The 18,493-nt window shown below is 35.0% G+C and overlaps 1 protein-coding gene and 1 long non-coding RNA gene across 2 annotated transcripts; both read left to right on the top strand.

Moving 5' to 3' along the window:
- Positions 1–344: 344 nt before the first annotated feature.
- On the top strand, positions 345–7,913 carry LOC112568473. Its single transcript, XR_003100106.1, has 6 exons — positions 345–2,230; positions 2,561–4,516; positions 4,761–4,802; positions 5,318–5,515; positions 6,002–6,136; positions 6,552–7,913. It is a non-coding gene; the product is annotated as an uncharacterized LOC112568473 (long non-coding RNA).
- Positions 7,914–14,377: 6,464 nt separating this feature from the next.
- Positions 14,378–18,073, top strand: LOC112568075. Its single transcript, XM_025245103.1, has 5 exons — positions 14,378–14,635; positions 14,990–15,040; positions 16,146–16,886; positions 17,287–17,375; positions 17,625–18,073. The coding sequence occupies exons 3-4, from the start codon at positions 16,199–16,201 to the stop codon at positions 17,358–17,360; spliced, it is 762 nt and encodes a 253-aa protein (XP_025100888.1). The 5' UTR covers positions 14,378–14,635; positions 14,990–15,040; positions 16,146–16,198; the 3' UTR covers positions 17,361–17,375; positions 17,625–18,073.
- The last annotated feature ends 420 nt before the right edge of the window (positions 18,074–18,493 follow it).

Genomic DNA, 18,493 nt, shown 5'->3' with positions numbered 1-18,493 from the left:
TCTTGTCTTCGGCCAAGAAATTGCTTCGCACTCTGACCTTCTGCACTGCACACGAGCCGACAGCCATTCAGCAAAGAAACATCTGGTCAACGATGTCGTGACAGGCGTGGACGGTCCTGACTGTGACGAGGCGAAAGAGGTAGGTAGAAAGCGTACAGCAGGTCACTTACCTGCGTGTTTTACCTTTCACAGGCTTCATTTTTATATCTTTATAACAATGGATTTACTAAAGAATAAGATATCAGAGTCTTTATGTCTTCGCTGCTGTTGCGTCCTCTTGTTTGAGTTCATGTCGATTATGACAAGAAAACTTGTGTCCATCGCAGTGAGACTTTTTCTTATTGGTTTGAACCTGGGGAAAAAAGATGATGATGGATGATGATGATGATGATGATGATGATGATGATGATGATGATGATGATGATGATGATGATGATGATGATGTTTAGAAAATAGTAATCATGCTCCACTAAAGTTTAGGGATTTAGTCTTTTTAACTAAGCTTTACCAGACCATTGGGAAAAAAGTGTACTCGCTAGTATCTCAACCTTTGAACCACTAAGCGAATAAGAAAGAGGGTGACGACATCGTGCTTTTATAAATAGCTGAAATGTTAAAAACAACAATAAGTACAATAAGTTAAAGTTTAAATATTTATGTCCTTTTGAATAGGTACTCATATATCTCTGTACTGTCTTTCCTACTATCCAGGTGACTGCGTTAAGTGGGTTGGGTTATGTCTTTGTATGGCGTTCACACCACCACATAATAGTCTGTTTATAGGTCTTGACGATAACAGGAAACTTTGAAGCTGGGATACAGATGGTTGTAAACTATGATACAGATGCACGCACATAAAGGTCTGAGAGGATTGTTGATTAAAGTAAGGAAACATTGTTCAAGCAGTTTCAGTTTCCTCGATGGTGGTGTGAGAAGTAGCATGTGTGTATAGGCTTATCTGGTAAATTAAATGTGTCCATGGGCGTAAACCTTTCACAAGATCAACATGAGCAGGTCCTTGTTGTCATTATTTCCTTAAGGATGACAGTATAACCATTCTCTGAGAGGGGCAAATCCGCAAGTTTAGTCAGATAATAGGTTATGGAGAGATTTAATTAAGGAAATATTTCTATCAAAACACTTGAAGTGTTAAGAGAGAAAGACCAGGAAACCCTTTATAGGACAAGTTAGCTTCTCTTGTTAAAAGGAAGTAAAAATGAGACTATGGTCTTCTAGATATAGATGTAGACAGACAGAGAGACAGAGAGACAGAGAGACAGAGAGACAGACAGACAGACAGATTATTTTTGGTTTTTTTAGTACATTTCCTGTTTTCACCTAGCGATAAACCCAACTAGCCAATGCTATCCTTTCTTTTTTTTTCTCAGTATTAGTCTAGACAACATGGGAATTGTAACGGAGAAACAAGAGAAACCTTTACATGCCTCAAGGTAGAAGGCACAAAATACATTAAAGGGAACAGAACATGATACTATCACGTGGTGGTATTGTAGAAAGTATGCCGAACCCTACTACCTCAGCCGGAATCTTTCAACAATTTCAATTAACCCATTAGTAATTGTAGGTCCAAACCAGGAAGATTAGAATGCACAGAGGATGGCACGATCTGGGATTTTTCGAAGCCTCATCGTGAACTTAGTATCAAACAAAGTAGGGATAAGCCCTTACTAAGTCCCAACTTAAGTCTGGTATGGTATACACTGCCTTGTGGTAGTGTTCCACGAGGAAATATCATATAAAGAACAGACTAGGACACGATCTGGCAATGAGTTCCTCTACTGGTCCTTCTTTCAAATAAACACTCTCAATCCTTTGTCCAGCTGGTATTAACAGTTGACCTAGGGGCAATATTCTGAGTTAAGCTGCAGCACCTGGTAGGAACTCTTTTCTCCAACTACAAGATAACTCTCTATTGTCTGACCTTTCACATCCTTATAGTAGTCTTCCTTTAAAATGACCATAGACCAGATGAAAGATTAAAAAGTGATATAAATTAAGATTGACATTCAAAACCTGGATAGGCATTAGTATATCAGGTGCACCTAATTCTCCACAAATGAAATTAAAATGAGGCTTCAGATGTGCGCAGATACACACTTCAACCTTTTGGGTATTTTTGTGCAGAAATGTTGAAGTGTGTGCCAGAACACCAAAGACCTGATGGACTCAGGGATGGTCAGATGAAGACAAGAAGACACTGACTCATAGCGTATTGAAAACATTTATTATTTAAGTGTAAAAGCTATGTCTAAAGGGTTTGTTAGACCCAACTGGACTCAACTTTCACATTTTCTAGACAGAACTTTTTAATTTTAATTTTAATGAAGAAAAAAATCAACAAAGTGTTATAATTTTACTAAACTTTAACTTTATTAGATATTCATTTAAAAAGTTCTGTTTCATTGAATAGAATTTTTTACATACCTCTGCATCTTAAGCAATTTTTCTTTTTTTTAATTAAAATATTAAACTCGAGGAAGACAATTTACTGTATTGTTGTGATTCTTAAAATGGAATCTTCTGTTTGTCTTACTCTCAGTTGTTTACAGAAGTTACTACTGTTTGGAAGACAGAAGACTGGACCTCCAGGAAACAAGGATTGGAGCAACTTCTTTGGGCGACATCAAGAAAAATTAGATTTTCTAGCCTGTTATTAGCTTGTCTCTATTCATTTCCCCAGTGTATCATCTGTACTTACTATGCTTTTTGAAATGCTTATTATCTCTCTTTTTTGAACTGCTTGGTGTATATTATTATTCCTTAATTGAATGTTTATGCATTTACGTTTAAAATGTTTACTAAAATGTGTAGTTGTTTATTTATTTTCACTCCTAAGCTCAGTTTTGTTTTTGTCAACAGATGATGAAAAAGGAAATGATCAATGGCCAAACCTTGACATCAGGCCTGACAACTGATACATAAACAAACTTTGAAGACCTAACATTAACTCATCATGTAGACTAATCTGTAATTAAATTAATTGGACATTGGTAGCTTTTACAACGGAGTTGATTACTCATACAGCAATTTGCATTTTTTAAATAATTCCAAAGACAGTCTAATTTTTGTCGACTAATGTATGGAGCTATCTTTTCACTAAATCCTAATTGGAATAACACTTAACTGGAACTAGACTTAGGAAATAAAAAGCAAATTTCATAACATTTTATTTCTCAAAATTTGTCTAAAAAATTCTATTTTATAAATTTGACTAAGACTTTGTTTAACTATTTACATTCTGTTATTTTATTTTTATTTATTTATTTATTTTTTATATTAATTATTTTCTAAAATTTCTTGTTGAAATTATGCATCAAATTTCTTTTCTCTTTAAAAAGCTAAAACTAAATTGCAAAAGTTCCCAGAAAGATTTTTTTAAATTCAGGTGCTTAAACAAAAGTAATCAAACTGATTTTTATAGTTTAAAAATCGCAAGAATTAAAAACCGATATTTTTTCAATCCAGCTGCATTAAACAAAAGCTAACAAGAACTAAACAAAGCTAATCAAGCTAATAAACATTAAAAATCGAATGTAAACTGTTTAATATATTAACCATTTGTATTTACTTTATGCGTGGTTGGAAAGATGTATTGTTTGTAGAAAACTTGACATGTTTATTGTTAATAAACTACGATGGTTCTCGAATGGCCTCTGTTGTTTTTTCAATAATAAACACCGAAACTCCGAAAAGGATCGATGTCAACAATCTAAGCCGTGAACGTAGCAGAGGCATGCCAGATCATTGCTGCAATATTGTTTACTATGTGTTTTTATTTTGTTATAATCATGATTGACTCAGCCATTCTTCCAGATGTTTACTACTAGCAGCTGACAATTATGTTTCTAGTCCTTCGTCTTTATTGCTTAGGTACATTATGACTAGTGGTACTAACTGACAGTACGTAATAAGAGTTTAATTATGAGTGATCTCACGATTGACTAAAATAATTAATGTTTTAGAAGGTTAGACAGCTATTGTAATTAGCTTATGGTATTTAATAGAGGACGCAGAACTTTTGGCCTTAAAAGTTTATTACTAAATAATTTTTTCCTCTCCAAAACCACTAAAACAACTTTTGAAGTATATAAATCAACTAACGTAAATAGGAAGAAAAGTAAAGTTGTTCGGTCATTAGTGTAACCTAATATCTTTGTGTTGTAGAAAATAATTGTAGTTTTTCTCGCTAGCAATTAACACTATTTGCGTTAAAATAACACTTATATAAATATTTGCTTAATATTTTTTCTGCAGTATTTTGAAAATATTATTTTCCTGTTAAGGATAGGGTGGAAAGATAAAAAAGAGAATACCACACACTGAAAGTGAAAGATACTCTAGTAGTTTTTCTTACAAAGTAGTTGCTATCTATTTTCAGGTGACAGCAAAATCCACACCGATTCAAGTACCAGTTTTATTATCATTATTGGCGGTGGAGCTGGTGGTGGATTTGTCCTAATTATCATCATCATTATCGTCGTTGTCAAGTGCAGAAGTACGTAGCTTCAACTTTGTTTGTTCACAGTTCTCGGCGTTTATCTTATCTTTACAATATTATAGTATAGAGAGTAATAAATACATTTCATACATCTCTCATCAATATCAGAAGAATTTAATTTATCTTCCCGTATTTACACTATAGATATATGATATTCTTCTAACCCAGGAAAAAATGTGTAGTAGGCTTGGCTGTTGGTGAATATCAGGCGACATTCATAAACGTAAGATATTTGTTTCAGAATCACGTGACGTGAACATTCAAAGCATTGCTAGTATCGCAGGTGAGTGACAGTTTTCCTGTACTACTTGTAATATCTACATTTGTTTTACTCTGGTGTGTAAAGTCTTCAGTAAGACATACGTGACATTCAGAAAATAGTTTCCAATTTTACACTATTTTATTGTCTGTTTCATATGATCTGCAGACTTATTTTGGACTCTGACGAGGTAAATCAACAACACCAGCAATAATTTTGTAGTTTGTCTTTGTGATTTGTCCCATCTTTGTGATTTTAATCTTTCACAATCAACCAATAAATTAAGTGTCAAACAAATAACAAACACTTCGTCAAGGCGGTTTTTAATTTTTAACATTGAAAGAAAAATGTTTGTCTCCATTTTGTTTTATAAATGTAATTTCAAACAAAATCATTTAGTATGTCTTAATTTGCTAATATTTGTTTGTCCATAGGCGTTTACCACTTAGGGATAAAATGCCGAAATTAAATACTTCTACACAGCACAAGGAACAGAAAATAAAGAGGGTTTAGAAAAGATGCACTTGAATATTTTGCAGCTGAGAAGCAAGCAGCGAGAAAGAGTGATTCCAGTGCAGGCACAGGGGCAGGGGCAGCAGGCAACGACAGCAAGAGTGGAGGGTCGAGTGCGCGTTCCTCGTCCAGTGGCAGCGACAAGCCCTCGTCCAACCCCAACTACACCTCCACCGCACTGCAAGAAGTGGAGATCCACGCCTACATGGACCTACACACTAGAGGTACGGAGTGAGTGATGGAAAAAAAACGAGTGTGTAAGTGTCGGTCAGTGAGTCAGATTGTCAGTCCATAGACAGTGAGTCAGTGACAAGAGATGCAAAGAAATACTCGAGAAGATAAAAAAAAAGTGAATCAGCAAATTATAATGATTTTTATTTAAAAATGATACATCAGGAGGAAAGCTCGTTCGGACATTCAGCGACCTTTCACTTGTCTGTAAAGATCACTTCTCTGGGTTTTTTAATCTCTCTCTTTTTCACTTTTTTTGAGTTTATGCGTGCATACACATGTGTGTGTGTTTGTTTGTGTGTGTGTGTTGGTGTCTGCTAGTGTCTTTTTTTGCTTCTGTTGCTTTTTTTAAAAATTGCAATGCGACTGCTGTGTAATGGGAAGATTTGACTATTATTACTAATGTTATTTTGATTATAACTTGTAGAAGTAATGTTCGTAGTCCTTTATCTGCATTTTCTTTTCTTCACCTTCGTCAGATCCTACATACGCCGCCACAGCTTCAAAGAAAGATAACCATACCTACATAGAGCTTCGCACGAAGCGAATGCAGTCTGAACCACCTCAACCTCCCGCGGAAGGATCGCGAAATTCTGCAATTTATGCAAATCAGGGTAACTGTTAAATGTCTTCTACCTGTTAAATTTTTTAGTAAAGCTACAGTTTTGAAATTTTACACAGTTATTAATATATCGCTTTAGATCATCACATAAAAATCATTGTAATTATTATTAGCCAAAAATAACAGCTTGGGTCTGAAGGCACTGATTATATTTCCATCATACATTCACGCATGACATTATGCATTCGGTTGCATGACAAGAAGTCTGTAAACATTGCCAGAAACATATAAAGATGCCTTAGCTATAATTGATATTTTTTACTATGCATAAAGCTTTCCCCCAGACATGATCATCATGAAATATATAACCACTCCTATGTGCAATGTTTCTTCAAACCTCAGGATTTCAAATATTGCTTTATAATTAAATATGGCTATATTCTAGACTGCCTCACTTTTGTTGACAGGGAGATCACCCAAAACTCCAGTTGTAGAAGAAGAAGAGGAAGATGAAACTAATTATTATAATACAGCCTGAAAACAACCCTCATCTGAATGGCAATGGAAATCGCTACAACCAGTGAAAACTGCTCAGTCCCTATTCGTGGAGGTGGATCTTGCAAGTTCTTCAGCTCACGAGTAGCAGATGGAGAAGAGGCCAGTTCAGTCCAGGCAAAGACAGAACAAAGATAGGAAAACAAACTTTGTGGCATCAGAACTAAGAATTATGATGTTAAGGCAAACATAGAACTGTAGAATGTAATGTTCAGTGTAACAATTTCATCTTTTGTGTTTCTGTTACTTGCTGAGGTTTAGAAATTGAAAGGATGCAAACAAAAATCCTGTGATCAGTAGATTATGCATAAAAGGAAGAAAGAAAGAATTGTGCAGTTAAACAAATTTTTATTGTCATTAAACATTGTTTTGACACTAATTGATATGCAAGCACATATAAGAATCCTTTTCCTCTGGAAAAAAGTGAATTTTTTTCATAAAAGATAGAGCCACAATTACTACCAGAATGTTATGTGCATATGTACAGACTGTGTGTGTGTGTGTGTTTATGTGTGTGTGTGTGTGTGTTTATGTGTGTACATATCTTTCCAGAAAATTCATAACAAGACTCTACTTAAAAATTTAAAAATTAAATATCTTCAGCAACATTTTTGTTACTGCTGTGGAGCATTATAGCTTCTGACCTCTGACGTGTTGACATTTTAATTTGTTGTTAGTCATATTTTGTTTATATTTTCTGAATTAGAAAAACAAGAATTAGAAATGATAAAATGCCTCTTAACTTTCCTTTACAAGTATGGGAAAATGTACAAGTAATTCAAATTGGTCTTTCCTGACAGTCACAATCTTTATTTGTCTTTCAGTCAAAAACAGTTATTCTTTACCAGTGGCTTTAAACATCCTAGAATGTTGTTTGCATTAAGTTGCCTAGTTTCTTAGTAACCTTATTGATAATTATCTATTCTGTGCTGAATAAATCTGAATGATTCTTTATCAGTAAAGTAGCACTAGGACAGCAATGCAATCTTTGATAGCTTATAAGTTGTATTCAGTTAATTAAAAAAATTCACCTGAATAAAAAGAAACTTTCACGAGGTATGCCATTCATTTAACTACCTGCTTTTGTTGATATTTTAGTTAGAAATCTTTCACATCTGTTTCGTCTGTTTTATGTCTACTGCTTAGTTTCATGTTATTTATTAGGAGCAGAATAAACAAGATTATAAATAAACTATTTTAATGGCATTCTGTTATTGCTTTTCCAATGTGAAGTAAATATCAGAGAAATAAAACTCTTTCAATGTGTATCTGTATTCTGAAGACATTTTTTTTATTTTGCATAAATGCGTCCAGATGGTGTGCTTTTGTGAGCATGCGTTCAGAATGAGACAAAAAATAAAAATGATGTTATTGGTGCACTCATCCACAAACCTCCAGAACATCTGTTTAAAAGACTGGACATGCATATAAATATATAAAATGCCTACCTGCTTCCCAATCAAACTCGCATTCAGGTATTCATTCAGTGGCTAGTGACAAGAATTATTCTCCATGGGCATTTGAACAGACAAAGCGAGAACAAATATCATGAATAATTAATTGTGTTTTGATTACAAATGTTGTAGTCTTGTAAAAACTAATAACTTAGTGTTAGAATTACTGTTTCATACATTACAACTCTTATTCAACTGTAAAACAAATGCTTGCATCTCATGAAATAACCTATAAAAACAGGTTATCTTGTTTAAAATTTAAATTCCATGACTTTGAGAATGTTGGAGACAAAATATGTTTACAGTTTCTAATGCATATGCAGTGAACAGGGCTGCCAGGAACATTTTACTTCCCATGGAAATAAGTTTCGGATTCAGTAAACATGTCAGAACATAACCTCCATCCTTGTCTTGTGATGTCTCTTATACTACAGCTTAATAAGTTCCCGTTAACTTTATATAAACAAGTCTTTCTATTTACATTCAAATGAAGGCCTCTTTTATTTTTTTAGTTTGAAAGTATTCCCTGTAGGAAATGATCACCTACAGAAATTATGTTTTTTAAAAAAAATTGTCACTAACATTCAAAACAGTTATGCCTTCTGTTTATTCGTTTTTCTTTAACTGTGCATTTAAAGCTTTCTTTGTTGGTTGTTGATTCCTGTAGCCACACCTGCCATAAGGATGTTTTTATCATCGATTTCTGAGTAATGTGTGTGACTTTTAGCAAGTGCAATATTTGAACTATGATCTGTTTACGATGACCTGGAAGTTATTTTAATACTAGTTGACAAATCATCTATTAAATGTTCTGAGAAGTTAACAAGTGAATTTTATGCACGTCTTCTCTTCCCGTAGGAAACACTTTCACCGGAAATATAAGACGCCTAGAAATTAAATTGAACCCTTGTTAAAGTCTCTCTTCCTTTAAGAACAAAATCCTTTGGAGGCGTGGCTTTATCATGACATGTACACTTGATTACAATATTAATTGACCAGCAATAAGTAGGTGGGTGATGTTGACCCGGAATGAATTTTAATGAGTGAGACTGGATGGTAGTTCCGGCTGTTGGATGGTCAATAGAGGATCGATGAAAAATAACAGAGAATTGTTGACGAATGTAGAAGGAACAAATATGAATGACAAAAAGAAAATAAAGAAGAAATAGAGATGAGATGGGATAAATGGGGGAAAGAGGCTCGAGACATACAAAAAATAATTGAGGACGAATGTTGAAGAAATAAATATTAATAAAAGAATGAATAGTAATAAATAAGAGAAATGAAGGTATAGAGATGGAGAGGGAAAGATGATTAATAGTCTGTAGGTGATGATGATTAGTAACTGATGATAGATAATAGCCTCGCTAATGAGGATAGTGGTTGTAGTCATGCGGACGAGTATGGTAAGTAGTGGTATAAAGTACTGGATGAGGCTGTCAAGACAAAGCTAAGCACGACAATGCGCTTGCATGAGCAGGCTGACAACGATCAAGGAAATATTTTCGCCCAAACCGGGGATTTGAACCTGCTGCACGCTGCAGGAAATCCAAAGTTCCGACCACTCTCACAGTTTACTAGTTGTGGTCCTTACTGCGGTGTTCGAATCGTACTTCGGTGAGAAGGTCGCTTGCAGACATTAGTTAAGATTTAATTGGACGTGGTGAATCGAAACTGTACCTCGCCTTAACGGTCAAACTTCCTCTCCCTTCTTCTCTTTACTGTGTCCGCAGTGTCGCATCGTATAAAGCAAGCAACACAAGCCCTCGGCCACCAGAGCTCGTTCCAGTCTTCTGCACGTCACGTCACCAAAGGTAAGTCATGTGATGTGCATGACATTCAATCGACTCTGTTGTTGAATCTTTTTGACAGTCCTGTCCCAGTAAAACTGTTTGCGAAACATTTGTTTTCCCGGAGTGTAATCTATATAATTGTTTCGCCTTGTATGATGATGTTTCTGTATCCTCTACTCCAACCCCACCTGCAAAAAGTGCAAAATGTTTCTATTTGAAAACAGCAAAACAGTTTTCAGGATCAATGACCCATTTGTGGACAAATTATATTATCTCGAGTAGCTATTGGGTCCAATCGCATGAAACATAACATTCTAAGCTCGACTTAAGGATCACGGAGGCTAACATTTCTATAAAAAAAAAAAAAATAAGTCACAGTCTGTTGCTTCTATCTTTGCCAAATGTTTAAAATGATGCCTAAGTTTTAAATTAAATTAATCACAAATAAATGTAATGAGTGCTGTGCTCAATGCATGTATCGATACGAGAATGTTTGTGTTTCCAGACAAATACTTTTCATAAACTGAGATCTTCTCTATTAAACTTTTTTTAAATTACCAACCTAGATTCACGACCTTCCTTGATATACATCAACTCTTCCTGCTAGAAAGGTCCTTTTAAAGCAGTGTTATCGAAATGTTCTATCCATGTGTATGCCTTTATCTCCTTTACTCTTCTGTTTATTGCCCAAGAATGATAAATGCAGGATCAGAAATCAGTAGTCGGTTAACCAACATTTACTTTTTTTTTTGCTATTCGTATTAACCATTTTTTCTACTGTTTATACGAACTACATAATTTTGTTAACCACTAATAAAAGTACCCTCTTTTTGTAGCTTAATTCCCACTTTGGCACAAGTCTTTCTATGCTTTCATTATATTCTAATATAAACTAAAATAAAATATTTCACCATAGCTGGCGACTTTCGAAATTGACGATTATTTCACGCATTCATGTGAAGTTAATTTTGTAGTTGATCTCTGGCTGGTACACAGGGAAGTGTAGTTAAGTTGCAGCAGACACACAAGGTTGATGAAAAATAGAAATGAGAAAAGCAAGTAATGAAGCTCTTCTTTCTCTCTCTCTCTCACTATATATATATACACACCGATGGAGAATTTTTTTAGGTAACGAAGTTACATTGTATGTGGGTAGTATTGTTCATACTGACTTAGATTGTGGAAACCATTTTAATACTTATAAGGACAACTTAAAGTAAACTGAACTGCGGAAATATTATATTTTTGACATACACTAAGACATGGTCAATGGTTGTGATGTAGGCTCTTGTATTGTTATCCTGTTGATGAACACTGGGACAATATTGGCTATGGTTGTAATGGCACGTCCTCCCAAACTGTGCGCGCGTGCAAATAAACAGCCCCACAACACACACACACACACACACAAACACACACACAAACACAAACAAGCTATCTATTGTCACTTTGGAAAGAAATCTTTCAAATCGCATCCATTGGGCATTAGACATATGGTATCTACATCCTTATGGCTCCTCATCGCTAAATATATTTCGAAACTTCAATAGATAAACGAGAAACAGGATTTAACTGCTAGCCAGGAAGTTTTTCTCAAACTTGTCTCTGCAGTACATCCTCTAAGGACGCTGATGTTCAATAGCAAGTGTGTTTCTATCTCCTCCTTTGGAGAGTTGCTAACAATCGAGAGAGGAATTAAGGATGTCCGTGCTTGACACTAGCGTCCTGTCTGTCTCACGAACACCCAAAGATGGGATGTCACGTGACTTAGTTATCTTTAATTTTGGTAATTCTGGGAAGCATGCCCCTTGATTGTAAATCTTTCTGATTCTAGTGTTATTTCTACGTTATTAATGTTAAAACGAACCATAGGCAGAGCCTATGCTAAAATATGTATACTCTCGAGCCGAACCTATTACATACTTCCTTATTCTGATCATAGCGACCATGAATCATCTTCAGCAAAATATTATTAAAGGTCGAGAAGGTCACAAATCATGTCGGTGTCTATATACAGGTTTGTTATCAATTTTACTATGAAAGACCGGTTTTATAAACATTTTGTTTGGTATGTGCATTCTTCTCGAAGTCACAATGGCGAATATTTTACACTCATTGTTTCTTAATGTTCTTTTGTATACGAAATTCAAAGGGATTACATAGGATCATTTTTCAGGGAGTTTAGGAGACTTCACTGTGGTCGAAAGCAATGACAAAGAAAATGTTTGGGTTTTTTTCTCTTAACTCAGAGTGAAATTTCGTAAAATATTAATTATTTCTTTTCTCACCATTCACGTTAATAACATCGCTCTTATTTCGTCCAATAAATTCTTTTGATCCTGTCTAAATTTTTGCAGCTGGTGGGTCACTAACACTACAATCGAAACTAAAATATTTTGGAAAAACTGGGAAGTATGCTCTTTGATCCTCATTGGTTTCAACAACCCTTGTTCAGTTTGTCCTTTCCGGTTATTTTAATGTTTCCCTGTCATGCGGTGCTTGAGGACGGAACTGTTTCATGCCATGCTTCCTTCTTCAACCTAATCTGAGTTTAAAAGTTTAAATAAGAGTAGCCTAACTAATACAATTCATTATTTAGGTTCAAGAAATTATCAAGAGGTGAAAGGTTGCTTATCTGAGGGCTCAACGTGCGAGAGTGAGACACACAAAGGGAAGAAAGACATCATCACCTGATGGTCACGTGATGGTCAACAAAGCAAGGGCAATAATTGTTATGTGTATCAGTGTTTTACCCTGTTATCTCTCTTTCTCTTCTTTAGTCAAAGCGTCACATGTCTTCCATCTCTTTCATGCTTCTGCTCGTGCGTGCGTCTGTGTGTGTGTGTGTGTGTTGTGTGTGTGTGTGTGTGTGTGTGTGTGTGTGTGTGTGTGTGTGTGTGTGTCCGTGTGTGCGTGTGTGGTGCATACTCGCGCTTGCAGATGCTCGTTAGCGCGTCTGTAACTCTCTTTTTTCTCTGTAAATCTTCCTTTCTCATACATCAATGTCAGAAAGGACTGGCATTTGATCTAACATGTCTTAATATGGCTTTGTTTGTTTGTTTTTATTTTCTTTGTTTGCAGGGATTGCTGTTCTGTTCGTGGATTTGCATATCCTTTGATTATAATTAACATTTTTAATAAAAGAAGAACGTTGCCATGATATGTAGTCATAATGTGTTTATAGAGATGATGTACAAAATACCTTAGACATTCTTAATAAATTAGAATTTCTTATTCAAAGTAGTCGCCCAGGGTACAAATACATACAAGGGTATTTCTATTAAGTCTTTAAGTAATCTGGATTTGTGTATTTTTATTATTTTCCGTTACTTGTGTAAATTTATGTTAACTCTTGGTGTGGTGCCTTTTGGTTTGTTCAGCAAGTTGTTAAGAAACTGTATTTATTTTACCCATTCCAAATTATGTAATATTGTTTCGCAAGGTGTAAACTTATGCAACATTTCTTGAAATGTGTTATGTTAAAAAATTGACTTCTAATAAAAGTATGTATATCGGTGTGTGTCGTGGTCTTAATTGTGTGTGTGCTGAGATATTGTAACGAAATATTGCTAGAAATTTTTCTGATTTTTAACATTAAAGTTTTACTACAGGCAGTGTTACAGTGTTGGTTTATAATGTTTACTTGTGTATTATCTGCGTTATGTTTTCTACCTTTGAATTTTGTTTTGTTTTTAAAATGTGTACACATTTGACCATCTACAAATGTTGTGATTACAATGATGTATTGTTCATAGTATGCGCATGCTTTATATGTATATAAATTATACTATACGTTGTGTGCCATTGGGATGTATCATGTATGTAGCTTAGGTGTAGGTAGGAAGAATAGTCTGAATACCTGGTGCACCTTGATGCATCAACAGGTGACTGTATAATAAAGGTTTGGGGGTAAGAGTTGATAAATGACTGACCAGTGGGTCAGCAGAAACTCCTAAGAGTCGCCAGGTAACCCCTTATAAATTATAAGTTCACAATTGAGTGCTAAAGCATCTAATGAAATTTAATTATTCGTTTCTTCGCCTTTAATTACATATTACATGTTGTGAAAAGAGGTATAGGATAGTTATAGATATGCACAGACAGATGTTATATAAATATGATAAATTCTTGGTGTGACTGTAGCATGATGAAGACAGAAGAGAACACTTTCCTCTCAAATAGGAGAAAGTATTATGTAGGAGCTTATGCTATAGACAGACTTGCTAAGTGATAAGATAAATAAAAATCCATTCAATTATTTTCATAAGTAGATCATGTTTGATAAAATTATTTACAGGTAAGAGAAGACCTAAACGATTGTGTTGATGGAAAAAATTTGCAGCTCACAATGTTTTATTAGAGATTAGTATTATTATTTGATATGGTTTGATATAATTTTCTTAGTATGCAGATAAGTTTTGTTTTTAAGAATGTAAAAAGAAAACAGAAAGGACAGCTTAAAATCACAATGACTACTACTATATTGAAAGAAAGAAAGAAAGAAAGAAAGAAAGAAAGAAAGAAAGAAAAGAAAGAAAGAAAGAAAGAAAGAAAGAAAGAAAGAAAGAATAAAACGAAAAAAGAGGAGCTATGTTGAAAAAGCAAACAATTTATGTGCAGGTGACAACAAAAGTTCTAATGGGAGCAATGGTTCTAATGTCCTTATCATAGCTGCAGGAGCTGGCACTGGAGGTGTTGTTGTAGTCGGGATCACAGTAGCCATCATCATCGTCATCCGAAAAAGAAAAAGTAGGTCCTCTTGTCGTTGTTATCGCTGACATCAACAATACGACTTCTTTCAGTCCGTTTTCGTCCGTTACGTTTCATCAGTGCATAGTGAGCATTTGCAAGTAGTCGGCGTGTTGTACACACATTCTATAATAATTAATTGAATGTTCATTGTTACCCATGAAATGATTGGAGCTGTTTTTCACATCGATATTTGTTAGTCGTATTTCAAACGCCCTCATGTCTACAAGGTAACAGAAGACAAACAATCATGGCACTGAGAAATATAAATAAAAAGAACGGTGAAAATATGATAAGTAATAATAATTTATAATCTACAGCTTATTTCTGGAATTGAAAATTGTGTACTTTCAGGATCTACAAAATCTGTCCCTGCCAGGTCTGAGGGTCGCCGAAGGAACGAGAGTAAGTATACTTCTCTTGACAGTGTGAATACCTGTATCTAAACTTTCTCTAGTTTTAAATAAGTGTCAAGTGTCAAAACTTTTTTTGTATTCACAAATAACCATCAACTTCCTGTCATAAAACCAAATATTTGTTTTATTATGGCACCTGTTATGATTTAATTTTAATTTGTTAAAAAAAATTGCACCATTCCAGCAGATTGCATGGATTTATAAATGCACCGAGTTTCCACAGTTCGTTTTTTTTCTTTCTTAACTCGGCGCTCCGCGAATATCTTTCGGAGACCTCGGTTCGAGTATTGCATGAAGAAAAACGAGAATCACACATCACGTGATTTTGTTTGGGATCCGTAGACTGCCACTTCTTGTGTTAATACATCTTGTCTCAGGTCTTAAAAAAGCTTACGATATTATTGTTCCTTTATTTCTTTTATCAGTAAGTTTTGGTTATTTACTATTTACTTTTTCATGCTATCTACATGTCCTTTTTGCACACAACTTCCTCTCAACAATTCAAAAGTTTAAAATTATTTATTAGTTACGAGTAAGGCGAAAAATAACTTTAAAGTCAGAGACTTAAACATATTTGTTTATTTGTTCAATTTTGCATTGACTGGAAAAATAGTAGAAGGAAGAAATGTGAATGGTTTGATGGATTATCCGGTGTGCTTATTAGTGTTGATGCTAAATGTAATTTTGTTTGTGAGTATAACCATCTACTGTGCAATGAAATAAACTAAAAAAAAAAGGTACAAATCAAAGAAAAAACTAAATGGGGGTAATTCAGAAAATTATGTACTCTATAACAGTTAGACATACAGCTTAATCTTCCCTGAATAGTGTTTCAAATGTAATTGTCAGATGGATGACATTTCTGTTATCATTGAAGTTCATAGCCTTGAATGCCACTACTAGTTCTGACTTTTTTTTAAACTTTAATTCATTGCAAATACGCAAACACGTTCTAATCCTTATTAATTTCTGTAATAATTGTTTTTTCAACCTGGGAGCTAATAAACACTTTGAAATTAAGAATAAATAAAAGGAAATATAAAAAGAATTCCTTAGCAAGACGTTGAGAAGTATGTAGGCTTAACCTCCTTAAGTTGCAGACGATTTTGAAGAGCACATCAACACCTTCTACGGGGTGGCGGGGGAAATGGTACACATTGGGCACACCCAGGCTAGAAACGGGAACAGCCGGGACGCCAGTGACCAGTCCGTCGGCCAGAACAACGAGTACGTCAGAATCCACAACGACGGCTCCCCAGCCGTGCACAGGCCTGTCCATCCGCACGAGTGCTGTGCAGCAGACAGGTGCAGACACAGGGAGGAGGCAGCGGCAGGCCCGTCAGCTCCAGTCGATGTTTACTCTTCTGTTGACGACAACAAGCGACGTAAGAACCCTTCACATGGTAATGAAAACGCGTCAGGTGCCAAGCCCCAGTACAAGAGGCCTGCGCTGGACTACTCCTCCGACCACGGGGAAGTCTACGCTTCTGTGGACAAGACGAAGGTGAAAAACACTCCACCTGTCAGGACTGCGATAGATGACGACGTCTACGCCTCGGTGGACAAAAATAAGGGGAGAAAACCTGCTGGTGGAAAAAAGGACAAAAAGAAATCCAAAGAAGTCCTTCACATGGATGGAAGGAAAGGAGCATGCGCAGCCGCAGCGATGGACGATGAGATAGTCATGTACGATAATCCTTGTTTCCTAGAGGGCGCCGCAAACTTGGAAGAGACGGGTGAAATTTATATCAACCTCGACGAAAAGATTAAACTCTCCCATCCTGATGTGGAGGACGAGAGACAACAGAGATTTGAGAACATGGACACAGCTGATGGTAGGCATAAATATTTCTCTTTTTTTTTTTTTTTTTTAGTCTAAGAACTTCTTTAACACAGTATTTAATGACTTCATAAAAATAACTTCAGAAAGGAATTCATTTACTTCAAAGAAAATTATTATAAAATGATCTTTAAAAAAAATCTTCACACAAATAATATTTATTACTATTTTCTCAAATAAGACAAACAGAATATATAATTTATGTTCGTATTACGTATATCTGACAAGACAAAGAATTATGAAATAGAAAAAAAGTTTGCAATGATAAAATCAAACAAACTGATTTTTGATGTTAAGAGAAAAATAACAAATTCTACAAAGAATTTCTATTTAGATAGCAAAATACAGAATTACTCCTATGTTTTATCAATTTACATTATTTAATTTTGTGTCAGGTCCTCCCAGATTGAAATCGGCCGGCTCTCGAAAGGTTTCGCGGGAAAATGTTGAGATTAGAACTGATGACTGATTCGTAAAAAAAAAGGTAAATGTAAAAAATGCTGTACGGTCACTAGAAAATGTCAGTCAACTAAACAATGACACAGACATTAAATTTAACAGACATTTTTTCACTAAAGAGAAAAAAGTACTGCCTACACATTTGCTTTGGTTCCATGAAATCAAAACAAACATTTTCATTTATCTAGTAAATAGTATCTATTTTCGTTTAGGTCCAGGACGTGCTAGGTTCTGTTCATTAAACAAGAGGAGTATCTCCTTCTCTTGCTTGCAGGACATCTTGTGATGATGACTTTGGACAGAAAGAAAATTCATGGCCAGCTGGGAGACAACTCTGTTGTCACAATGTGACCTCAGCCGTGACCTGGGGTCTTTTAGGTCAAGTGAGTCGAGCTTGAAGAGGCCCTGACGGTTCATATTTGGAGAGCTTAAATAGTGGTTCAAATTATATATTGATACAGTATCCCAAAACAAAAGAGACAACGAGAACCATGTTAGCGAGTAAGAGGAATGAACGTTTCTGTGGGTGTGGTATATTTGCTTGTCCTCGAACAATTTCTTCAAAGACAAAAACATACTCATACTTCTTAATGTTAGTCATAGCCAGTGAATATTTGCCATCAGTACTTTAAACATTTGAACACACACTATATTATATTTATCAAGTGTTACCTCTCTCATATTCCTGATATACCTTATATTCAATAAAAAGGATAAATGTGTTTAATGGTTTTTATGTGTATTGGAGTAAACGTGTGTGTGTGTGAAGAGAGAGATTTATTGGTAATTATGGATGCGTGATTATCAGGATGAAGGAAATGTATGTTTGCATGTGTTTATGTAATTATATATGTATAAAGCTAACTGTCCTTTTTAAAATATATCTATTTTAGTAGATTTCAGATTTAAAGAACGTTTTCGATGTTGGAATTTAAACAAGTCGTCATCTTTAAGAATGAACCACTGCACAACTTTCCATTTCCACACCCTTTCAAACAAACACACACGCACACATGATGCATTGAACTAGTACCCTGAAAGCACCAAGGCTTTTAAGTAGCATCTAAAAATATACTTTTGTCTTGCCGCATTCATCATCATCATCTTCATCATCATCAATCATCATCATCACAAGTCTATTCT

The sequence above is a fragment of the Pomacea canaliculata genome, linkage group LG7 (assembly GCF_003073045.1).
Source record: "Pomacea canaliculata isolate SZHN2017 linkage group LG7, ASM307304v1, whole genome shotgun sequence".
In the NCBI taxonomy this organism is placed as follows: domain Eukaryota; kingdom Metazoa; phylum Mollusca; class Gastropoda; order Architaenioglossa; family Ampullariidae; genus Pomacea; species Pomacea canaliculata.
The sequence above is the reverse complement of the archived record's forward strand: the minus strand, read 5'-3'. Positions and strand labels throughout refer to the sequence as shown.

Coding starts and splice junctions, on each gene's coding strand:
- LOC112568075 (XM_025245103.1), top strand. CDS start 16,199: ATGGTACACATTGGGCACACCCAGGCTAGAAACGGGAACAGCCGGGAC. Junction 16,887..17,286: donor GAACATGGACACAGCTGATG/GTAGGCATAAAT, acceptor ATTTTGTGTCAG/GTCCTCCCAGATTGAAATCG.